Consider the following 26,096-nt stretch of genomic DNA (forward strand, 5'->3'; position numbering starts at 1 on the left):
GTGTTCACTAACCTTACTGTACGTTTTCAAACAGCACTTAACACCTCCATGTGATGCCTTGGAGAATGGCTTGCTCTGCCCAGAGAAGGCTCAATTGATGTCAGTTGTTCTGTGCCACTGCAGAAGGAAATGTATTGTTGCTGTGCACAGAAGAGCTGTTCAGAGCTCAGAATAGCTCAGGAGCTATTCTGTTGAGGGCAACACTCAACTTCAAAATCTGATGATCATCGTGGAGCTTTCACATTTACCAAAGCTCTGAAAAGTGGGTCTTTTTCAGTGCTTGTCCCAAGTCAATAAAAAGAACTTAATATTTTTACTGGTGGATTTGTCTCTCATTTGGCTATACCAAAACTGTCAAAATTCTCAACCTGCTTGTGGGAAAAGGGCACTTACTAAGGTGCAAGACCACAAGAAACCACTTTTGCTTTCGGAGCACAGCAATTCTAAGTGCATCAGAACACAGCTTGTAGATGCAGGGCTGGGTTTTTGCTAATAAAATACAATTTCAAATCAGCAGTATCTCTGCTAACAGTCACGTTGATCTGCACTATGGTGCGGAAGGATTTGGCTCGGTAGAGCATCTGCCTTTGCTGTGATCTCCCTTTACTGAGTGCTTAGATAAGTTTGAGTTTGCTCCCAGCAGTTAGTGAGAATTTCACATTTGTATATTACCCTCATAGAAGAACTCAAGAGTGTTCAAAGTGTGTCTTCAGTGTCATCACTGCTTCCCTACCATCCTAAATTTGTAAGTCAAATGTAGTTCCTTACTCTGGGTAATTTCCATTAATTCTTAAAATGTTTGCCATGGGTATGTTATTTTCACAAACATCTGAATTTAAATTACAGGCTTCTTTTAGCATGCAATATTCAACGTTTGAAAGTCTTGGTTGCATTCATTACTTCATCAACCAATAAAAGCTTCTCTCTTTTCCCCCCTCAGGGCCGATGTATTAACTTCACCCGAGTTCAGTCTCAGTAGAGGAGGAGAAGAGGATACAAGGAGGAAATACAGCCACATTGCCACCTTCCAATCAAGCAGAGAGAACTGAGCACTTCCCCATGTTTCTTGGAGCACCTTCAGCCCAAACTCAAAAGGTTTCTGCATTCACCCTACCAGGATCCAGCATCGCTGCACCAAGCTCTCACGTTCCACCACCGTGCATTCCTACTCCATGACTTGCAACAGTGACAAGAAGCATTGACTCCTATGCCTCTGCTTTATAGAACATAAAAGGGAGAGCACAGACAACCAAAGATAATAATGTTTTTCTATTTTCATTACTTTTTTAAGGACTGCGAATTCTCAGGACATAATGTGCTTTTAGGGGAGATGCAGAGTTTCTCAGATGCAAAGATGGCACGTGTTATGTAAATAGAGACTGTTTGCCATGGGCGGAGGATAAAGCTTCCCACCAGGCTCAGCAAACGCAAGAGTTCACTGCCTTACAGCGATGTCAGATCACAAAATCCTCCCGAGTCTCCCATCGCATTGTGCCTTACGGGAACCTTCTGACTGGAAATCTTGTCATTCTAACACTGAAAAGTGCACACGCATGACAAAATGTAGACAGGATGCCTCAAGGTATTGGTAGCGAGCAAGACTTTGCCCTTTAGTTTTTGAAGACACCTTTCTTTCATTATGCACCCGGGACAGGAAGAAAATTAATAGAGCGTTATTGCACAGGAAGACAGCCTGTAACCAGAGATCTTGAGCAGAGTTTGAGGGACTGATGCTTCAAGACCTTGACACTGTGGCTGGTGGTTTTTTCCCCCTTCCTGCATTCAAAGTTCAGTAGCGCATAAAACATCATCATCTATAAACATACCTAGCAGTAGTAGGCTTATGTATTATTTTTTTTTTAGATGAAAAAAGCAGTAGCCACTAAGCTGGTATCTCAGGGTTTTTTTCCCCCCCGAATCTCCAAGGGCTCTTCAGCGTCACAAGCCAGCAACTCTCTTTGCATGAGAATTTCAAAGTTTAATTAATATAATTAAAGGCAACAGCAAGCAGCAGCCTGTGAAGATTTTGCTCATCTTTTTTATGCTTTTTGACATTGAATGACCTATTACTGTATGTGCATTACTCGGTTTTCAAGGGGGCACCGAGCACTGGTTCAGATTCAGCAATGGAAAAAGACCTCCTTCCATCAATTTAGAAATTAAATTTACGGGAGCGCCGGCCATCATAAAACATCGACAATGTATGTATTATAATTTTTTAGAAAAACCAGTGTCGTGTCACGTCGATGATGCCAAATTATGTTAGCGTGAGCGGAAACACTGTGGGGGAGGAAGGAGGGAGCAGCTGAAGAAAAAGGCTCAAATGATCCAGTCACTTTCGATACTGTACTTCAGATGCAAAATGGATATTCGAGTCGAAACCTGACAAAGCGCGCCTGCTTTGATGGGAACTGGTATAGACAATGACCAGTGGCTGGGTCAGTGGGATGTCTCTCTGCGAGCAGGGAGGCTTATCAAATGACACTAAAAATAAGTTCAACAACCATCACGTTTGAGGGGAAAAGGCGAACATTTCACATTTGGTGGGCATGAATGTGTGCAAGATGGAAAGAGCAATGCGGAGCATCCTGGTCTAATTATCTCCTTTGTGCTCTTCATTGAAATCACAAGGGACATAAATAATTCTCTTGGTCGATGTCCAAATTCGTGGCACTGCCCAAAGAAGCCTTCATGTATATCCGCTCGCTTACATCTTTTGCTTGAGTTTATTTATGTCACTGGTAGCCTCATCATCAACAACCATGTGTGCACATTACGCTATAAATAAAGTAATTACTTAATTCTGTGAGCATTTCTTCTTCTTCACCCAGTCCCGCATTCTCTACACAAGAGCCAACTTCACCTGGCCAGCCATGCAGCCACCAACTTTGGCAGACAAACCATCTATTTGTGGTGGTCTCCCTGTGGCATCGCATGGTGTGCTAGAAAAACTGGCCGCAGCCCAACTCAAGGGCTTCTGATTGTCCCGCGGTTCTGTGCAACACGTCACACTCCGGTAATACAGTATGCACCATCAGAAGTCCACACACAGCAAGGAGGTGCCTGCAGTGCTGGGTCTCCACCACCGTACCCAGTGTAATTGCAACTCTGACACAAACGGCCCATAGTTGGCCATGGCCAGCGCAGAAGCTTATAAAAGCTGATCTTACCCATGGAGCCCAACCACCAACAAGCCTTTGGCTTACTTCATGCCACTAACTGCCTTTGGCTTATTTCAAACCCTTGACTAAGCCTCTGGGTGTCCTGCAGCCGAACGTGAGATGGGGAACCCAAGCTAAAGTAAGCTTGCTAAGACACAAGAGACTCAGAACTTTTACTCACAATGCTGGAACAGCCTGGGCTGAAACATAGATCTCGTCAGATGAAACTAAGAATAACTTTTCTCACTTTTACTTCTTTTTCCTTTATTTTTAATGTAAACACTACACTTCTTTTGAGTTATCTCTGGAATTGTCAGCTTGCATTCTGAGCAGTCTGTTGCATAATAGAAAAACATGCAGATGAAGAGGATTTTTTCCTCTCATGTATCTGCTGTCTCTCAAAGAATATTTATAAAAAACAGCCACAGATGTATAAGTCCACTCATAATTTTTTTCTCTATAGCCGTCTATCTGTATTCATTAGAAACTGCAGAATGCTCAATTTTTCACTGAGCGGCTGATTCCGAGCAAAAACATATTTCAGATATCTACATTGATTTTCCCTTCTAATTGGCATGATATTACTCTATGTTACACTTTTCATTTAGCTGAAGAGAACACCCTAAGAGTTTCATTATTTTACAGTGCGGAATATCTGTCATAAATAATTTGGGGGGCAAGAGGCACAAAGTAATCATGGTTTAAAATCCACCGATTCGAAATGACACAAGGTAAGACTTACTTGGCACGACACTCAAAATGTTGGAGAAAAACATCATTGGTGGGTTTAATGCATGTATTTCATACATTGCACTGTTCCGTACCTTGGATATCTCCTAATGAAAAGATGCTTGTTGGATCTCTTTGAGCCTGCCCAACCAAACCTAACTGTGTCTTGAAAAAATAAATCAGCATTAGAGCAACCCAGGAAACTTTCTACTTAGAAGCAACATCCACAGTCTGAATAGATGCTGTAAGAAGGCGCCTCCTCTTACTTCAGTATCTTATTTTTGTGTCAAGGCAAACCTCAAAATACACATGGAGAGTAACTACAGGCGGCGGTTGGTGCAACCCTTCATTGGTTTAGGAGACTACAGGTCTCTCAGAAAATGATGGGAGAAAGAGCTTGTGTGTGGAGAGAGTGTCCCTTCCCAGTAAGGTGTGCTGCTTTCAACAAACATGAGCTCTAGGTTCCCATCCCAGGTAAGATGAGCCCGACACTCAGACCATCACACTGATGACAGGCTGTACAGATGCATGCACTGGCCGTGGTGTGCTGTGCTATGGCTTGGTTCTTGTAACCAGAGCCTGGGACATCCCAATTTGGTCTCTGCAGAGAACAGGAGGGTACAAAACATGCAATTTCCCATGCAAAACATGGCACGCTTGGCTACTTTATGTTGTAAGCATGAAGAGTAACATACAGCAAAGAATAAATTGCTTAAAAAAAAATAAATCCTATTCGGTGGCAATTCAAAAAAGGCCTGAGAGATGCCTTTGGAATAAGTTTCCCAGTGAGCAGTATGTTATTTCACGTGCCTTGTACTACAAAGTCTGCTGCGGTACAGCTTGGTAAATGGCACACACCTTGCTCACACAGACAGCGTGTTGACAGCATGCTGCTATGTACCGAGAGAGCCACAGCAATTAGGGAGCATCGATTCCAGAGGATGAGAAATAAAAGCTACGTGGATTCTCATAGAGATTCCATCGGCTACATCAAAATATGTTTCAGCTGCAGGATGAGGGAGCAGAAAAGTCTGAAATATGAGGAAAATGGAAAGTTGGTCCTGCAGTCCTTATGCTAGATTCCCCAGTAATGCTCACTGTCTGCAAGTGCTGCTCACAGGCGAGCTGCTGCAACAGAACTGCATCTGTATGAGGTACAAGCAGCACTTTGTAACAATCTCTGATTTTTTAAGGGATTTACTGATGCTTCTTCTACTTGACCATGGTAGGAAGCAGAATGCACACCTCCCCGCGCATCAGAATTTCTTCAACAAGCACTGCACATTGACAAAACACTTTCTCCTGAAGAGCAACATGCAAAATGCATAGAAATAGCACCAGGCAGCCTTTGAGAGCTCAGTTACAACAAAGATAAAGCAGGATTTATATCAATGGAAACAGTACTGTGGACAGCAGAATAGCCTAAATAAGACAAGGCTATTTTTATTAAATACATATTGATAATATGTATTTAATTTAATTGGCTGGAGTTAATAGAAATAAAAGGAAAATGATTTTTAAGTGTTTCCTTTTAGTCAGTTTTTAATTTAACAAGAACTATGGCTTTCAGCAAACATTAATCCACTGTGCTTAAACAAAGGGAGACACGTCAGGCTGGTATTTCTAAGGTGGAAAGTAAGGAATTTTCTTCCCTGCCATGATGCAGGTTTGTTCAGTCAGAAACACAGCACAAGAACCTGGGCTGCCTGCTCCCAATTCACACCATTGTTTTTCCTTTAGGAAATCACCATGCCACATTTATCCTCATTTCATCGTCCTTAATGCGTCATCACAACTCTGTATTTCACATACTGATATTTACTCAGTGTCAACATATTTATAATTTATAAATATAACATATTTATAATGTTATAATGTACATATTGTAGTTGCAATTTTGGCTCTTTTTTTTTTTTTTAATTTTTTAAAATTTTTTGTTTAAGGCTGAATAGACACCATCATATTTGTCGGTCTTGGTGAGAGGCACCTCATGCAAGTCATGTGTACGTCTCCTACCCGTAATTTTGAAGGACTATGAATACACAGTTATCCGGTCTCTATGAAATTAGTGGTGACATCAGACTGCACCGCTCATTGTTTTCACTTTTAAGCATGTCTTTACAATTCAGATCATGTTGACATATTAAAAAAACAAGAGGAAGGCACCAGTAGCGAGGTTGCACCTCTTGCTTATTCTCCCTGCACGTGGAAAAGGAGCAGAGGATTTTATGTTCCGTCACTTTGGACAAAATGCAGTCCTCCTGCAGCTGGCTGAGTCTCTCTTTTGTTCACCACAATTTCATCTGTAGGGATGAGACTGAGCACTATCAATGACATTTTTCCAGGTGGGGAAAATACACATTTTATCTGCACTTATTGACTGCTATCTCGTGACTAAAATAACATTGGTCTTCTGCAGAACGGTTTTCTTTTTTTGTAGCTCATTGGGAAGCAATGAAGGTGCCATCACCATCTGTCTTCAGTTTTTAGCTCACTAGAACTTCTTGCTCACATGAGGAATAGGATAAAAGCCACAATATAGGGAAGTAGGACTTGACTCTGCCCTTCCTGCCCATGCCTCTTCCATGCTGCTGAATATGTCCTATCCCCTGAGCAGCTGTAAGGATGTCCTGCAGAAAGCACATGCCTACAGTAGCTAGTTCAGAGAAAACAAGGAACTGGGAGAATGAACACAATGGTAGCAGAAAGAGACAAAACTTTTGGGCTCTTATAAATCATCAGCAGAATGAGAATAAGTAATGGAGTCACTGCATTTCAGTAGAAGGCAAGCTTCAGTATTATTTCTACTCATGAGACTGCTTAAGGAGGTCGGTGGGTCTTGCTGTTGTCTCCAGCAAGGAGAAAAGGACCCAGCCCAAGGAGCTGAACATGAAAATGGTATCATTACAATAGGAAACATCAGATGTCACAAGGAGATAGAAAAACTATACCAAGAGGGGAAAAAATTAAAGCAGGTAGGAACATACCTATCAAAAACTAAAGAGATGACAATAAACAGGAGAAGTAAATGTTACATTTGCTAATGAGCGTTTTTTAAATACCTCTTGAGCTGTTACAAAATTACTTTATGTCAAAATTTCTAGTAAAAGCCTTATTAGACCTGGCATGTACTATTTTATTTCACAAATCTGTTTCACATTGGCTCAATTAAAATTGTTATATATTTTTGGGTCTTGTGTAGGTGCCATCTGTTTAACAGTACAAGTGGGTCCTGTGATGCACTTGTAAATTTTCTGCTGCAATAATTTTTTTAATATAATGAGGGACTTTGGATACAAGAAACTGCCTCTATTTGATGATTTTTTAGGTTTTGGCAGTAAACTTACACTGATTCTTAGTGCATTACAAGGATGGCTCTGTATCCTATGGAAAAGCAAACGGTTGATCTACATGTTTGCACCAAAGTCATATTATTTAATTCACACTTCTTTTTTTTCCCACTTGTTTTTTTCTGCCTTATTTCATAAATGAACTGATTTTCCCCACATGGAATCCATAGGGGTGAGCTCTGCTGGTTTTCAGTATGGCTGTAGCTGCTGCCTTCCATGTAGCTGCTGGGATTTGTTGAAGTCTGCCTCAGTAAAGTAGTTCGCAGGATTGTGCCCGGTTGCCTTAAGCTGTCTTAAATTGATGCTTCTTTCAGCATAAATTTGCCCATTATTAAACTTCTGGCTAATGGAGAAACCAAGCATATTTGGCAACGATGAGCCACCAACAGCAACCACCAAGCCCAGGAGCTCCGCAGTGGTTCCTCACCTCACACAGACATCTCTGCAGACTGACCAACCCCGTCCACCCAGTACTGCTGCAACTGTCATGAGCTACACAAGATACACAACAGCTAATGAAGATGGCTGGTAAGGAGAATGCACCTTTTTGAGGTAAAATGCCATGTGCACAGAAACGGTTTTGCAACACACTCTCCAGCAAATCACAACCTATGGGAAAATCTAGAAGAACTACAATTTTTTTTATAGTTTGGGCCTGTGTTACCAACATTATTTCTCACTATTACATCACAAGTGCTGAAATGCAGATCCCAAATCACAACAAAATCCCAAGCCCAACCTATTGACTGGTTTCACTTTAAAAAAATGTGCTTTCTAATTCTTCTGCTCAAGTCTTCATTCTATTTCAGGAGAGCAGCACTCGCAGTAGTGACAGTAATGCAGCTTATTCTGAAACACCAATGCACTCCCACCATGCCCACTGACCACGTCCCTCAGTGCTACATCCCCATGATTCATGAACACCTCCAGGGACAGTGACTCCACCACCTCCCTGGACAGGCTGTGCCAATGCTTCATCACTCTTTCTGAGAAGAAATGTTTTCTAATATCCAAACTTACAGGTTTCTGACAGTCCAGGTGAATCTGTCAGGTCTGACTACAGTGCTACAGCAAAGCATTTTGTTAGCAGGGGAACAAAATACTAAAGTAATGAACATGCATCACTAAGGCATCCAGAAAGCATCTCATCCAGCATCCCATAGCGCCTTTACTCTTTCCAAAAACCTCTCAGTATTATCCATGCTCTCAACAATTCCTTACTACTCGAGACAGCTGCTCAGGGTATTGTCAACACCCTGAATGTTTTGTATCTATTGACAGAACTGCAAAATGCTGATTAAATTATGTGCTTTAGCCAACCTGCGTAGGGAAAATTAATTGAACTGCAAAACGAATGGGTTCAGTGTTACCTTGTTGGAACAGGGAGGCTGGGCTATGTAATGCTTGATCTCCTTTTATTTGATTAGGCAAATTAGGAAACAACAGTGTGAAATGCATTATTGTACTAATATGATGTCCAAAATGCGAATCTCATTAGTGTCCTGGCCTCGATGGCTTTTGTTTTGATTCTCTGTAAGGTGAAGAAGAAGGAGTAGACCAGAGATAAATATTTTTCAAATAACAGTGGAACTGCCCAGTAACAAACACTGTATTCTGTGCAAGCTTTTGCCTGTGGAACACCTCCTTATAAAAGCTGCTGAGGAAATTTAGTGCAAAATGTACTTGAAATGCAGGAGTCACACTAGGTGGATGAGAACAGAGCCAGGGAGTGTTATGGCTCAGTGTAGGCTCACATAGAAGTGGATGCTTTGCAGAGAAATAAAGCTCTGTGCAGGAAAACACCTGTGGTAGCACCAGCACCACAAATATCATGGCAAAGGTGCAGGTTATGGTTGCTCTAGGAGAAGGAAGGAAGAAAGAAGTAAGAAAAAAGGGATCTCTGACAGATGGGCTCAAGGGACAGCCCACTGCCATTGCAAAAGACCAATGGAAGCCAGGGTTTGGTGAGGCGAGAGCTGCACCTTGGCTAAGGCTGAGACAATATCTGGCTCTTCCGGGCAAGGTTTGGATTCAAGGTCATTCAATATTGTAGGGGAGAACAAACATATGGTATAAAAGTAAAACAACACTACATTTCCTCTGCAAGAGGGTTTTATGAGAAGTGCTGGTTCAGATAGAAGTTGGTAAAGGGTCACTTCACAATATAGCCCTTTCAAATTGCAGCTCAAACTCAGAATTAATTATCCTTTCACTGTCTTGGGTTTTCTTTTCTTCTTTGCTTCACATTAACTGCAGCAAAAATTATTTTAAAGCAATGATCTTGAACGTCATGTCCTTCAGCTGGCCCTGAAAATCCATTTTCTATGGAAAGCCTCCTTTCTTTTTCAAGATTTCTGTTAGTCTATAAAGCTCATCAAGGCTTTGGTTCTCTGGGGGTGTCAGATGCTCGGATAATACCCAGGTGTCTGCTGGCTGGACCACTTCCAAGGCTCTTTATTAGCATGAATAGGCCCATCTGAAAGTGGTTTAACTCCTTCGGCTTTCAGGGATACAGAATGAGTCCTGCAGCAACACGCTCTGTGTGCGTTCATGGCTACAGATACAAATTCTGAGTCATCGAGTCGCAAGATAAAAACAGAACATCACGGTTACTAAGAATAAGCTGAGAGACACCAATCTGAGAATTCTTTTTTTTTCCTTCTTCTTCTTCTTCTTTTTTTTTTTTTTTTTCCCATGCAATACTACCTGTAGAGAAGGTATGTTTAAGGCCAGAGCTATTCCCCACACTTGAGGAAATGCCATTTTCCCTTCCTGCATTAGCATCAGAGCTGCTTCTTTCGAGTGGCCCCAGGAGCCTGGCTCAGGGGCTCGCTGCAGGATGGGGTACAGTCTGGGGGACAAGCCAACCTCTGGCTGTGCTGACACAGACTAAGGCCAAGAGGCTCTGTCCTACTGTTACTCCCGCCAAGGAGAAAACTTGCTGGCACCGAGCATCACTGCAATACATTAGGTGCAGTTGCTGACGATGAATGTTACGCTGTCTTGTCACTAGGATTTTTTCTGAGTGCTGGCACTGGTGTATGATTGGTGGTGTATGAAACTTGTTATGGGTAGTGAAAAGCCAACGTATGAGCAGCTGGGTGAAATTAAGGACCTGGAAAATACAGCTTAGATGTCAAGGCAAGTTTTTAGTGTGGATTCAGGAGACAGAGAAGAGGAATCAGAGACCAAAGTGTACTGCTTGACACTCGGGGATGAGTTAATCTTTAGAACAAAAGCACAAATCCTCTGGCAAAAAAATGGTCTATGTGATGCCACTGCCACCTTCACATCAAACACATAAGAGTAGAAGGAGCACACAGGCTGCTCTTCAGGAGAGACATTGTCAAGAAAGCAGGGCAAGGTGGGGCTGTGTCCCTGATTGAAGGAAGCAACCATAGAGTCAGAAAGAGTAACCAAGCATGTGAAGATCCTGTCATCATGCGCTTAAAATTAGAATGATGAGCAGATGCCCATGGCTTCCCAGGGACTAGAGGAAACTTCAGCCTCCTGCTTGGAGCTCCAACAATTTGCCTTAGAAACGAATGAGAAAGGGTTGCAGGTCCAAGAGCCAAGAGGTTGCTGGCCACAGCTGACGCTTAATATCACTGCCTGTGTCACATTTTAACCAGATGTGGTTTCCCCTAAATGCTAGTCACAAGATATTTTGTGTTTTGCTGGGTCAAAAACTGGAAACGAGGTGACAAGTGCTCTGTGTAGCAGGAGAAGAGTAAGCCCAGAGACTTTCCACTCCACCACCCTTGATGCTCAAAACTAGTTATTGACCTGGACAATAACTGGACAAAGCTCCTCTTTGATGCTCATTTCAAACCACATCAGTTCAGCTATTTAATGGCAATTAACAGTGGCTTCCTGACAGTCCATTTTGCTATTAGAAACCCTGCAGGACAGATTCCTGATTTGTGTGTTCTTTCCATTACCTACCTGCATCTTGCTGCCTTGGTACTACGCAGAGAAAGTTGGTGCAGACCCTGATGGCAACTGAGGGTCACTGCACTCACTGTGAAGCGTTTCGGATTTCAGTACTCAATTTTTAAGGAGGACACAGTGGGCAAAGAGTATTGCAAATCCCATCCAAGCTCTCTTGCTATTTTTTCTGTCTGCAAGAAGTAGGTCAGAAAATCCTGTTCTTTGCTTCAGCTTCTCCTTGGTCCTTCCCAGAATATCCCACAGTTCTGCCCTGGCTGCACTTGCCAATCCTTGCAAAGTTTGCTTTCTCCCTTTATAGGCATGGTTTGAAAAACTCCACATTAGCACGTAAAATACTGCTGTGCACAGGATAAGCCAGTCAGCAGAACACTGCTACAGATTTTATTCTTTTGCCAGTCAGAGCATCCCTGCTGTCATAGACAGACCCTAAATTTGAGACCTTCTCCTGTCCCAATCCACCCCACACGTGCATCAAGCCCCTCTGTTTTCTTCAGGAAAAGCAGAGGTAGATGCTGAGCTGAGGCCCTTCTAGGTGGAGCGTATTTCTGTGTTCATGATATAAAAAGATCACGCTAAGTGCCCCTGGTTCCTCTAAACCAAGCTATATGGTAATTCTCCACAAAGTGACAAACATATGGACCGCAGGACTTCTCTGAAACTAGCCACTAACATTTCTGTATCTGTAACTAAATCAAACCAGCTGATGGAGTGGCTTTGCTACTTCAAATAATTTCCTCTGAGCAGACCATCTGGTAACCACCAAAAGTTCCTTTTTAAAATTTATTTTATTTTGCAGGGTGATATTATTTGACACACAATGTTTGTGTCCAATCCAGCCCGCCTAAGTCAGCTGAAAGGCTGATTTCTCTGGCTCTGCAATTTGCTTTTCAAGCTTTAGAACCTCAGAGGTGAAAGCTTCTCTTCAGAAAGGAAAACATTACTTCTGTGTTTCCTCGTGCTTAAAAAAAATGACATAGAAATATTTTTTGAGGCCATTTTGTGTTCATTACTTGAGAAATGCCTTTTTCTTCCAATCACCACCAAATGCCTTATCTCCTTTGTTCCCTTCGATCTGAGAGCTGAACATTTCCCTGCGGCTTCAGCTGCTCCCAGTGAAGCCCATGAATCAGCCACAGCTCAGAGCTGCCCTGTACCATGACTGCACCCTGCACGGCCCCTGGAAAACATCTGACATTGCCAAAGCATTGCATAGTGCTGCAGCATTAGGAAAGAGCTGGCGAGCGAGAGGTCTCCTGGAGCCCAAACACTCAGAGGAAACATGAATCTTTGGGATGAGGGAAAGGAAGTTCATGATCTCTGTAGGATGGGAACCTGATCCCAAGGTGAGTACAGGGGAAGAGAGAAGAGCCACCACACATGGGCCTAAGCTGAAGAGAAAGGTAAGAGATGGAAGGACAAATTATAGAACAATTAAGGTTGGAAAAGAACACTAAGGTCACCAAGTCCAACCCCCACCATGCCCACTAACTATGTCTCTCAGTACCACATCTCCACCGTTCTTAAAACTCCAGGAATGGTGACCCCACCACTCCCAGATTGTGACAGTGCCTTCCTGCTCCTGAGAAAATATGTTTCCTAATATCCAACCTGAACCTCCCCTGGCTAAACTTGGGGCCATTCCCTCTCATCAGGGTCATCAAGATCAGTCCCAAATTGGACTCTGCTTCTCTCTCCCTTGGGGATGAGTCCATGCCCTCTGATGTATGCCAGATCTAGAGGAATCTGGTCACCTGCATAGGGATGACTTTTGCAGGTGGCCAGTGGGTCACCCTGTCTAGTTAGATCAGGGAACAGCTTCCTCTCCTGGCTGCAAATGCACTTGTAAGAGCAGCACCCACTGACAAAATGCCTGCGGGACAATGAGACCACTTTTATTTCTATTTGTTTCTCGTTACGTAGCTGCTTCAACCCACAGCTGAAGTTAAATAGGACCGACTTAAATGGTAAACATTTCTCACAGCTTTCTCATCAACTATATTAAATACAGTCATAAAAAAGCCCCACAATATTTTCTGTATTTGCTGAAGGATGACGTCCCTCCTTGCCTTAAGCGTGTGCCAGATTACTCATAAACCTGGACCATATGCCACTGCAATTTACTGATGGGCCCAAGCTGTTTTGGTAGATACAAAATCCGAGGGGATTAGGGAGGCTCGATCCATGCTGAAAACAGAGCAACAGCGGTGGGGCAGCTGCTTGCTCTCTTTGCTCAGTCTCAATTTAGGTCAGTTGCCAACAGCCCGCCCAAAAGGTGATGCTGGAGCAGGGCTGGGCTGCAACGGGGCACTCGCTGCAGAAGACAGCTTGAGCAAATCTCCCTCCTGTCAGCCCTTGCTGGGGGCTCTTGCGCTCCACAGCCAGAATTCAGTGGGTTACCATAGCTCTGTTTTTGTTTTTCCTCTCCTAGCAAGGGGGCTGCTATGCAAGAAGGGGAGGGCAGATCTCAGCTGAAAGCACTGCCTGAAGCGCTGCCCAGAATGATAGCAAGCTGCAGGCTGAACGCGGACACCCTGTGCTTCTCCACCCAGCTGAGCAGCACTCCAGTGCACAGCTGCTGCATGTGGGATCTCCAAGTGGAATAATCTGAATCTTCCTTGCAAATGTTCCTCCATCAGCTCTGAGTTGGGACTGCAACTTCTCTCCACTTGCAAGACCCTTGCGACCAACAGATTTGCCAGTTGTTGGAGCTAGCAGAGTGCTTATTCAACAGAGTGGTTTTGTAACCATGCAAAGATCAGTTGCACCTACAGATCTCACTGCTTGGTACAAGTAGATCTGATTGCAGCCCTTATTAAGTAAGAGATCTCAATTTTAACTTCATGTTTTCCACCATGACCATGCTGCTGTAATGAATATTGGCTCTCAATTGTCACTTTTGCTCAAATCCTTTTGTATCACTCTGGCAAAGTAAGGAGTCTCCATAGCTTTGTGGAAATGAGCCCCACGCATCCTGCAACAGGTTGCCAGGAGTTGAGGCCTGATTGGAAAAACATTTATGTGTTTTCCTACAGATTCATTCTCCTTAAGGTTATTTGTCACCGCTTTATCCCAAAGCAACCCTAACACACATGCATGCCTCCTCTTCCGGGCCAGGGTAGTGGAGACGAACTACTGTTACTCATTGCTTCCCATGCCCAGATGCGCAATGCAGATGGGGTTTGCAGAAAGGGACAAGGTCTGGCTGGTCATCATCATTTACAACTTTTATTAAACCCATTTTCCTTTCTAATTATTATAATAGTTCCTGAAAATATCATCTGTGGACTTTAAGTATCTCATTATTGTGTGTTTTAATGAAAACTGTGGAGTTATCTTGTGCTCAGTGCCACATGGCCCCATATAGCAATGACAATGCTAAATAATTTTTAAAAATTTATAGTTTACAAGATGTATTTCCCATCTGTGGCAATACAGTAGCTCCCAAACGCATTAAATTTCATTACATTAACAACACCTCTTAAAAACAATTGGCTTAACTCCACAGGATGGTTTTATAATGACTCAAAGTGTGTTATAGTGTATACACATGCTGAAGATTAACAGCATCTGAGTGCCACCAAAGCAACTAAACTCCACGTCCAAACCAAGTGCTTTTATCCTTCAAATTAATGCATTGCTGTTCAAAGAACTAATCCCATTAAGACAAAGAACAAGGTTCCTATTGGCTCCTTGTGAAAGCACAGCCCGACAACTGAAGCTACGATAGCAACAAAAACCTGTAGCGTTTAAACTGCGATGTCTATGAAAGTGATTAATCCCTGGGGTGAGATTAGCAGGAACTTCTTCCCTTCTCTCCCCAGAGACATCCTCTGTTACAAGGCAAAAATACATGAACTGTGCTCAACTTAAAAATTGATTTTGGGATGTAAGCCAGACCAGATGGTTAGAAAAGCTAAATACCGTTGATTTATTTCTTACCCTTTACGAAGCAATATTAGAGACAATGGACCTTATCAGAACAAATGAGAATAAACATGGGGATGCAGACTCAATAGAGAATTAACAACCATATCTACCACCTTCTATTATGCTATGATTAATTCTGAATTGGTGCAAGTATTATCAGCAAAAAATGTCTAGGTTTATCTAATGAAAACAGCGCCAAATGAGACAACCTTTCAGTCAACACTATTCAGTTTGCAAGACACTTTAAGAAAAAAAAAAAAGGTACAGAAGATGCCAGGCTTTGTGCTGTAAATTCAGCTAGAAAATGAGCTTAAACACCACCCTGCTCCCAATCTCAAAAAGGGCACAAAACAGCTGAGATGGAAAACACCACAAACCTCTCAGATACAACCACAAGGCTGGCACCTTTTCTCCCTTGTTCCCACCCTGCATGTCTCAGTTTCCCTGTCCTGAGTTCACCAGGACCCACCCACTGGTGCTGCAGCATAGGAGATGTTGCCATCGCAGAACTCCCTGGTCTCTGACAGCAGCAAAAGGCACAAGATGCTATTTCCTACATTGAGACTAGTGGGTACTCCTTGTAAATAGGTTATATTAATTGCTTAACGAATGTTTACTGCTGTCCTGTATCACACTCAGATTCTGCCATCTCTGCAGAGAGAATATTCAGTGCGGCTTAACTGCAGTTGGCAACAAGAGGAAATAGACTTTGTGATGAAAACGTTCAAGGCACATTATTTGTGAGATGTAGCTGAGATGGGACATAATGAATTTAGCCCAGTTTCACTTCATTTACCATAGCTAACATATACCATAAAAGTTTAGTTTATACTCTGGAGCTGCCATGCATGAATATCTCATTATCACTGCAAAGACTTTTTATTTTTATTGGGACCTGTAACAGCATTGTGGTATGTTAATTATCAACGATGTAACAAAAATACAGCAAGCTTTTCTCCTTCCTTCCTTCCTTCTCCATGAGCACAATGAAAACAGAGGGGGCCTGACGTGGGCTGGCATCTAAGCTGGCATGCTTTATGCTGCAGCTCAAAGGGACTAGGTGCAGGCAGATCCTGGAGCAAGACAAGGAGGTCACTTTCCCATAGCATGCAGCCACATCCCCATCATGTGCACAGCCTCCTGTATCCCAGGTGATTCCTAACAACATGCCTGGAGATGCACTCAGGGCATGATTTGGTGAGGACAGGTTCTTTTGGGGAAAAAGGGAAGTAAGACAGGGCTTACGGGTCACAATCTGAGCAGACACATGCACCAGCAAGTCAGCAACTGTGACCAGATCTATTTTAGGATATCCTGGTCTGCAGAACATCCTGAGGATCCAGTAAGCTGCACAAATGCCAGACTCATCAGTGGTGAGACCACAAAGGTGATGTCAGTCCTAAAATGCGGCAAGCAGGAAGAAAGCAAGCAGCAAGTCATCATCTCCTGCCTTTACAAGACATAGCTTCCTCCAGTACTTGACCACTTTCCTGCAGTGCCATGAAGGCCATGTATTATTAGCTTGATGACAATTTCTGTGGGTTGTTGCATCTTAGAAGAGGAGGAAACCAGCTTATTTAAAGCTGAGAGTTGCTTTGTGTTCATCTCTAGGCATGGAAACAAGCTGTTTGCTGCCTCTGCACAAAATAAATTCTTGGAAGACAGCTTATCTGCTCATAGATTCAATTAGGTCATATTTCCCAACCCTTCCACACCATCTCCAAAGCACAGCCAAAGGGAAAGGAGCAGCTGGGAGGATGTGGAGGATTTTTAAGGAGTCCGTACAGAAGCTGCACTTCTGAAAAGCCACAGCTCACTAAGAGGCAACAGTGAAGGCACACAGGAAGAAAACCCAAATGAAAGAAAGGAGCCACTGCTTAGCCAGCACATGTAGTAAAATACCAGCCCACAAAAGACTGAAACATGCATTAGGCAATGCAATCCTTCCAACCAGATGTCTTTTACAAAACCAAATCCTTAAAAACATTGAACGTCTTTTTTTTTTTTTCTTCCTTCCACTAACATTAATATTCTGGAAAACAACATGCTGGGTGCTGCTCCAACTGCTAATGCTCCAAGGGCTGAGGCTGCGGTGAGTCACTCTGCTACATACCGTGACCTTTTGAAAACCCTGTGCAGAACTGAGCAATCAGCTGCAATCAGAAAAGCAACAAATTTGCAAACTGCTCTTTCTTCGGGGCTCCTTCCCAGTGTCAGACTGAGCTCCGATCTGATGCAAACAGGTGCACAGCTCCTGGCAGTGGTAACTTTGGGCCTCAGAAGTAGTTCTGCCAACTTTTTGCCTGTAAGAGAAAAGTGTTTCTGGTTCTGTGAAAGGATCCCATGTGTCAAGGTATACAAAATCCATCCATTTTACTCCAGAGAGGTTCATATAAAAGTTTGATCGGTGTCCACAGTCCTTGATGAGTTTTCCTTTCAGTCTGAGAGTCCAATGACTGAAAGAAAAACCTCAAAATGCTTTAAAACAAGCAAATAAACCTTGATCACTGGTTTCAGACTTGTAAGTCCATGGCTACCAGATGTAGAAATCTAAACGCAAATTTGGCCAGACAAAGCATTATTGGATAATGTTTTCTTTGACCTCAAGACAACAGCAAGGGGACGACTTCACTACATTCCTGTGCCAGCAGACCTGAAGGTTTTTTTTCAGTTACCTCTGGATTTCAGTAGGCAATTTGGTGGACTGGGGCTTTGCACCAGCCATCAGGTTATGTCTCGGCGGCAATAAAACCTGCCTGTTCCACTGGTGCCACAGTTTTCCACGGCACTGTGGAGATGTGACCCGTTGAAAAAGCATTTTGATAGACCTGCTTGTTTTGCAGGAAGTGTTAGAGAGCTGCAGATGAAGACTGCATGCTCGCTCAGCCAAAAATCAACTAAAATAATACTGAAGGATTGACAGCTTTGCAGTAATGGAGCAAGCAAGCTGCCAGCTGGATGTGGAAAGGTTTGAAATCCTTCCTTCTTCTCTCACTGAAGATGTACTAAGAGTCATCCAGACTTTTTATTGCTGTTCATTCCAGAGGCTGTGACTTGCAACCAAGCCACATTGCTAATCATTTTCTCCACTCTGGCTCCTTTAACAGATTTCTCCACCAAAAACTGGACACAGTCTGAGCTGCAATACTTCTCTTCCCATACTCTTCTTCCCTTCTTCAGCTTCAGGAACTTCATTCGATCAGGAGGGGCTTTCTAACCTTCCTCCTCATCCCAGGCTACGAGTGGTGGTTTGGTGGGATGGTCAAAATGCACTGATCCAGCTCCATGGGCTCGGGTGGAACAGGGTGGCCCAGGGCAGCCCAAGAGATCATCCCACTCAGATCGCCTGAGGAATATCATGTTATTAGCACTGGGGGGGGAAAAAAAAAGCTTTGGCAAACTTATTTTTCACTAGGGAGGAAACCTGATTTCTCATGGCTTTCTGGAGCTTAAACTGTGAAGTAGAGATGCAGTACTTTGAACTTGCACTAATTCATTTGTAAGGTCAAGACGGCAAAAGGTTGGCACTGGTGGACCCTCATGCATTACAGTTTCATTTGATTTTATCTTTTCAGTGCTTCCAATTCAGACTTGTCTGGTTAGCAAGTCTAACTGATTCCTTTATGTTTATCCAGGTCTAGCATGGAATGTCCTCAATTTTCTCCCATTTCATTTATAAGAATTTGGCTTCAAGTTTGAATCAACCTGTGGCTACATCCACATGAGTTTGTGGTTAGATTTGATGCTTGCACCTTTGATCTAACCAGAGAGCCAGATAGCTCCCAACACATACAGTCTGTACTTGATTCTATATAGCAGTTACTTTGTCTAAAGTCAGCTCTAATACACACTCAGAAACTTGTCTTCAGACTTGCATTTAACAGTTTGTAGTGTACAAATAACTTGACAAGGGATAGGGACACCTGATTTTGAGATCTGTGGTCAGAAAGGCTCAGGAGAAACAGATCTGCAATACATACTTTTGGCATGAGCGCAGGTGGTTCAAAAGTTCAGGGGTTTTGACTCATCAAAGGGAGAGCACAGCTCTTAAAATTGTAGATGTAAAAATGGGAGGGAATAGATTGCTCCCAACAGCCTTTAGCAAAAAACAAATCTAATTCATACCATATGAAAGTTGCTGCTCTTACAATAAAGTTGCTGCCAAGTTGCTGAGAAATGGTGATGGGAGATGTACTCTGAGAACCACTGCAAAGGACATTTTGAACTGGAGGCAAACAGTGTGTTTAGAAAGGAAACTGTCAATAAAATAGAAAGCAGTTGTGGTTCTTTGCTTTCCTAAATACCCATTTCCATAGTAATTGCTGGAGATTAACACAGTGCCCCACTAGTACACCACTGGCTGCATTCACAGCTTCCAGCTGATGTCTGCAGGGAGGACTCCCAGGTGCAGATGTCTCAGCTCCGAGAACTCAGCTGAGCTCAAGAAGCATGGCCCAGGTCTAGGAGATGTTAGCAGGATTGTGTGGCCATCACACAGGGAGCTACTCTGTCTCCAAACTTGCTCTCTGGATGGGCTCCAGTTTGCCCTGATCTTGCCTAAACATCTTTACTCATCAGAAAAGCAGAACAACTGTTGGTTAGTATAATACCAGGGAGACTTCTCCTCCCTCCTTGGGAAGAAGCACTGGCAGATGAAAATGGGATACAACATCTTCCTGCATCTGTTGCTTGGTGTGGAGTGACTATATGGAAATGATGCGACATAGCTGGAACCACCTTGCATGGGCAGCTCTCCTGGAGAAGAGGTGGGTGGCCCTGTTGCTCAACACTTCCACTTGTTTTCTTTCAGTGAGCATCCTCCCCTCCGTGGGAGTGAGGTGGACATGACATATGCTGAGAGAGCAGAACATTGCACATGTTTGAATTTGGCAGGTGACTGCATGTTGCTTTGGCCCTGACAACACACTGATGTTCAGGATCTCTCATTTCCAAGAGTTTGTACAATGAAAGCTGCCCTCTGAAAACTGATAGTATGATTACAAATGGAATGAAGGCACTGAATCAAAGCTCTGCTCAACAAGAGAAAAACTTCAGAAAAAACAACCCACATTTTAGTGTCCATTTGGTAAACAAACTTCCTGAAGGCTTCCTGCATGGGCTTGATGGGGATTTTACATCAGTCCTCTCAATTTCTCAAAACAAAGTGGTGAGAATCATAATTTATCACCCTGCTCCCGTACATAGAATTAACACAGCACAGACCAGAAGCAAGAATAGAGATTAGCACCAAATAATACAGAAACTCTAATTACATGCAGAGATATATCGTTCAGGTACTTTACAAGTCTTTTCTCTGGCTCTCCTTCTATACAGATTTCTCTAACCAATTTCTTACCTTGAGTACATGTGGATATTAAAATAAATAACATAAAAGTAGCTCTGCTGTATGCTTTGAAACATTCCTTGATAACTGTTGAAACTGATGTGAAGTTTGTATTCCTCTTAAAAATATATCCTTTTTAATTCCTGCTTACATGATTGGGTCTTGAAGCACAGATACATTCAGTCATCATCTTGGAGTACATCATAAATCTCTGCTCGGTATTACAGAAACAACAACAGAACACCTAAAATGCTTCAGGCAAAACGTTCAATGAGAAAGTTCTAAGTAATGCTGTGTGTTGAGAGAGGTTCTGTGCGGGTGAATGGAAATCAATTTCATTCCAGTTTATGTCAAATATAGTTTAAATCGCCAAGGGACCAGGTTAAGCTCAAGCAGTACAAGACAGGTTCAAAATAAGTATCTGTAAGAGTTCCTCTAAGCAACGCAGTAAAATAGCTCACAAGTTCACACCTGTACTACTTGGCCTGAATCACAGCTTTTAGGCGGGCACTTGTACTACTGAAAGAAGTCTATTACTGAACTGAGGGAGAATGCTCAGAATCTGGCTCTACTAACTTCATGCTAGGGATACCACACACCAGGAGCACTATGCTTTTCCCTTACCTAAAACCCTTATCTCATTTGGAGGTTTAGGGGGCATAAAATCATAGAAACATTAAGGTTGGAAAAGACCTCTAAGATCACGAAGTCCAACCTCAACCCATGCCCACCATGCCCACTGATCATGTGTCACGTCTCCATGGTTTGTGAACACCTCCTGGGATGGTCACTGCACCACCTCCCTGGGCAGCCAATGCCGCACCAGTCTTTCTGAGAAGAAATGTTTCCCAACATCACACTTTATCCACCACACTTCCTTCCAATCCTCCACACAGCCCGAACAGACGACAGCTTCAAAAAATGGCCTAAGCTACTAACACGCATCACGTCTGTATCATATTTTGGACCTCTTGGTCTTCAGGGATATGACAGTGTTTGCTTCAGATTATTCATCAAAAGGCACACATCTCCTACTCTGGAGCTGGGAAACTAAACGTCTATTTGGAATAGCAAACAACTAAGAAAATATGACTAATTCAGGCAAAATGGAGACCCGTGGCACACAAAGGTGACATTCGTGTACCACGCTCTCGAACAAAGAGAGAAAGTGCTGTAGGCACTGAGTAGGTGAAATATCTTTCTTCCACTTTTCAATCTTCCTATGTTGAGAGGAGTACCAGGCATGAACCTCACAGCATTGCTGGCAGCAAAAATTAAGCAGTTTGGAGGTGCTCTAGGGATCACAGCACATTGATGGTGGTTTTGAATAGGAGCTGTGGGATAAGGATGCCTGGTAGCTCGCAAGAAATGGTTTCATTTGACAACAGTCCTCTCCTAAAATGCTTGGGAGGTGTTAAGTGAAGCAGAAGGAACTTGAGGGCAAAAACACAATGTGTAACAGTTTGACTCCAAAGGAAAATTACATTTTGGACATATTAGAAGACTGCACATGTTTTCAGCTTTTGAAAACATGCATATGTGGACTTTGCTTAGTGAAAACACTGAATATTAGCCCTAAATATTAACCAAAATCGAACCTCCACATTATAAATGAACATCTAACTCTTTCCAATTGAGTCAGCACTGGAACCAAGGGATTCCTAAAGAACAACAGGAACACAAACCTTGCCTCAAATAATTAAAAACCTAAAAGGAGCTATTTTAAAAACTTCACACAATTAAGCACTAGGCTGGAGGCAGTTTCTGATAAGAGGAGCATGTTCTTTTCTCATCCATACACCACATTCCTTCCTTCACTTCTGCCTTGTATGTTTTCCCATCTCAATTTCTGTAATGCTGCTGCACACTGTGTTTTCACTGAAAAGCAGGTCTCAATATCTGACAATACAACAGCTACACAGACACATCTGTAAGAGAAAGGCCTAAACCTCTGCCAAGATGCCTTTTATGTAGCAAACTATTTTCCAGTGTGACACTGCAACTTAGCTGTATTTTCCCAATGAGGTATCTCACCATTGTGTTTATTTCTCATTAGTGACTAGGCAACCCAGCTTCACATAGCAGTTGCTCTGCAATCACTTTAAAACAACACTCATCTCAAAGATGAGGGTGGGAAGGCTACAGAAAAGTTTGCAGCACAGGGAGGGAGGCATCAGGGAAACAGTGAGCAGGGCTCCTCTCCTGTTCTCATGGCAGGTTCACAGAGGTATGCTGGTCTAGATATTGCATTTTGCATTATTAGCTGAATGCTAAAGTGGAACACAGTATTTTCAAGCTTGCATTTACAGTATGCTACCAACAAAGTGCATTTATTACAAGATGTATGTAAAACATGTAAATACATACAAGATGCATGTAAACAAGTACATAAAAATTAGATTAAGGGGGAAGGATGACAGTAGAGTTATCTTACTAGTCCATTATTCTCTGTTTTCTTTATGTTAAAGAATAATATCAGACACATATCCAGATAAAGAAAGCAGAGCCTCCAGGTAAGTGCAAAATCAGTGCCAACTTTTCTCTAATGTACTCCCAGACCACATCACTTTGCATCCTGCAAAACCCAGCTTCACGCCCATGAGGGCTGATGCTCATTTGCCCACAGTTATTGTGAGGGTGAAGGAAGAAGGAGAGGAGGGATGGCCTATGAAACTGTTCTGTGAAGCCAGTCAGACTTGAGTTTAAAACCATAGAACCTTAATGGTTCTATGATTCCATGATTTTACCCTCTCAAGACAGGAAGAAGCATTTCCTAAGGCAGCCAAACCTGACCATCTGTAGTATCTTCACACTTGTGCCTAACTCCCAGATCATTGTGTGCTTACAGTTGGGTACCTGCCCTCGCTGAACTTGTTTTGGTAGCGCACGGTGCAGCCTGGAACTGGAGGTGGCGAGCAGCAGGGCTAGTGCAGCCATCCACACCAGAGCACACTGAGCTGGCTCCCACCTCACAACAGCTGAACTCGGCTGGCCTCCATGCATCACTGATGGCTCCGCAAGAGCACAAGTGCCGGTGGTGGGGCCTGAGGTGCAACAAGCAGAGAATCACAGGTTTTCCAAGCAGTGCTTCACAGCCCAATGAATGCAAATGCTCGCCGCTCTGGGGCTTGGGCTATGGACACGCCGGTGACCGCATCAGGACACTGCAGAGCTGTATTCGCAGAGATTCCCCGTGGAGCAGACTGCTCCTGTTGTACCACCATGCATGCATGGCCAGTGATCTGTGGGGTCTGCTGGCAGCTCCTGAAGGTCCAGGGCTTGGCAGGGATCACTCCCACCCCTTCTGTGCTGGCAGAGGTAGTGCCAAGCAGGCTCCACATTGGATGCATTTCAGAAGGCGAGGGGAAGGAGAAGGCTGGACTGCAGCACAGCTTGTGAGCCGCCACAATGCCCTTCTACAAATTAAAAGGGCTGTCAGCTTCTTCTGTACTGCTTATTCAGCAGCATCAAGGTTAGAATACCTTCTCAGCCATCTGATAGCCATGTTTTCAACTAGGGATTGGCAGCAGAATATAGAGAGGTTTACACTCACCCAACCCTCAAGTTTACCAGCAGTTTTGGGCTTCTGCAAAGTTTGCTTGTTGCATTTTGCGTGCAACATGAAGGGGACTACGACAAGGTGGGTGTGAGCACTGCAGAAGCAGCACTGTCACATTCAGCTTAGTCACGGTTACAGATTTTTTATGTGCTTAAACTTGTCACATTTTGAAGGGGAAAAAAATAAAATCCTTCACTAGCTTAAAGAAAAAAACGTATTTTCCTTCATCTTGTTCTACTGAGGCAGTTAAACTCTACTCCCCCAAAGATGTCAATTTCTGTCTGAAAAGTGATGATGCTTACAATCTCTTAACCATTTCTCTTGAAGCGTCACCTCTGAATGTGAATAAAAATTATCAAAAAGAGAAGCTACTCATTTATGAAAATTATTCCAAGAAACTTATTTTCATACTCTGAGAAGTCATTTAAAGATAGATCATCATTACACATCTATAAATCCTACATAAGCATAATGAAAATAACCACATTGGTTTTCACATCTAATTCCACTTTTCCATGTGCAATTGAATGGATCAGTATCATCTGTCTGTGTCACAACCCAAATTAAATACCCTTCAATTCATAAGCTTAGGGTGGCTGTTCATGGTCTCACAAGCTGGCATTTGTATCCCTATGCTCATGTTCACATGGATTGCATGGGACACTATCCTATTGGTAAGATATAGTTTGATATTTTTGACATTCCTTTCATGAGAACTACTCTTAGATCGAAGTTAAAGTACCTGGGCTCAAAGACAGTGAATGCTGAAATCAACACAGATAAATAGAGAACACCAACTCTTGAGCAAGGAACAAAGAGAATTAGTAGCTAAAGTGAATAGATGCAGTAAGACATGGACAAGAAAGAGGCTTCTGAAGCATGGAGAATATTTTCCAGAGCTACCGACACACAGAGAATCTCCATAGCAAACAAGCAAAGCTCCTCTGAGTAGCTAAGCCAAACAAAAGGACAAGGGTAGATGGAGTTCTGCACAGTGCTCTCAGTACCTTTTGGCAATCCGAACCACACTGCGAGGCACTGGCTGCGAGACATACGTGAGAGGATGGAAATACAACAGGTGTGATTTGTTACAACTAGAGAGCACCTCCATGAAATAAGGAAATAAGCACAATTGTCTTCCTAGTCATCCAGAAACTCAGGCATTCACTTTCAGTACAGTACAGTGTCTTTCGCTTTTAATTGTATTTTTTCTTGGCTTTGCCATCACCACCTGCTATTCCATTTGACAGCTTTGCCTAACAATAGGCTGTGCATAAATGTGCTAATTTTGCAGGCTTAAAAAAAAATCAAAATCAAATCCACACTTACTGCAATGGGACTCTCTGTTAAGTGGACCCTGGTCTAGCATCTTCTCCTCTGTGGCCATCACTGAAAGACTTTTGCATTACTGCAGAAACCAACTGGTCGTATATTTCAGTAACTCTCCTCCTCAAAACTGCTTAAGACACATTGTACTCTGGAGGGGAATCTTAAAGATCCTACATCCTAATTAAACAAATTGCTAGTCTAAAACCAGAACAGAGACAGAGAGTGGGTTTTTTTTTTGTTTAAGCAATGTGCTTTGTAAAAAAAGCATCAAGATGAAAGAAGCTGGCTCTGCCATCAGAAACTCTTATTTTAACCTGATCAAATGCAGAACAGGGGTCGCTGGTGCAGGCAAGCAAGCTGGGCTCCTTAAAACAACATGGATCACTCAGTGCATGTTACTGCCAACGTTATTGCCATCCAGATATAAATATGTACGTGGACTATCATTTTCTTGTAACAAATGGTAAAAGATATCCTGGTGACAGAGAGGCAGTCATGGAGAAAGGATTACTTTATCACCTACCTATGACTATGTTTCCCAAGCAACGTTCTCGCCAATCAGATGCCCTGGGTGATCATTAGTTCTTGCACATGGCAGCAATGAAATTGTCCCTTAAAGTAAATCATTCAAGGATTTTTATAATCTGAAATAAAATTTTCTAATATTTTTTTCCTAAGTTTTCCAGGTTTAGGGTTTTAATCTTTTATTATTTATTGTGCGGCAGTTGTGAAGGGCATGATGAGAA

At 42.8% G+C, this 26,096-nt stretch overlaps 1 protein-coding gene and 1 long non-coding RNA gene across 3 annotated transcripts in view; one reads left to right on the forward strand and one right to left on the reverse strand.

Annotated features, from left to right (window-relative positions):
- The window catches only part of ANTXR2 (ANTXR cell adhesion molecule 2), a 100,003-nt gene extending 97,202 nt beyond the window's left edge, over positions 1–2,801 (forward strand). The window contains exon 17 of the mRNA XM_052681879.1: positions 941–2,801. Within this exon, the coding sequence (XP_052537839.1) occupies positions 941–979 (39 nt within the window). The 3' untranslated portion in view covers positions 980–2,801. The remainder of the gene's footprint in view (positions 1–940) is intronic.
- Positions 1–26,096, reverse strand: part of LOC128080069 (uncharacterized) — a 222,144-nt gene that overhangs the window by 40,999 nt on the left and 155,049 nt on the right. The gene's annotated exons all lie outside the window — the stretch shown is intronic.

Source organism: Tympanuchus pallidicinctus, unplaced genomic scaffold (assembly GCF_026119805.1).
Source record: "Tympanuchus pallidicinctus isolate F22 unplaced genomic scaffold, pur_lepc_1.0 scaffold2, whole genome shotgun sequence".
NCBI classification, from domain to species: Eukaryota; Metazoa; Chordata; class Aves; order Galliformes; family Phasianidae; genus Tympanuchus; species Tympanuchus pallidicinctus.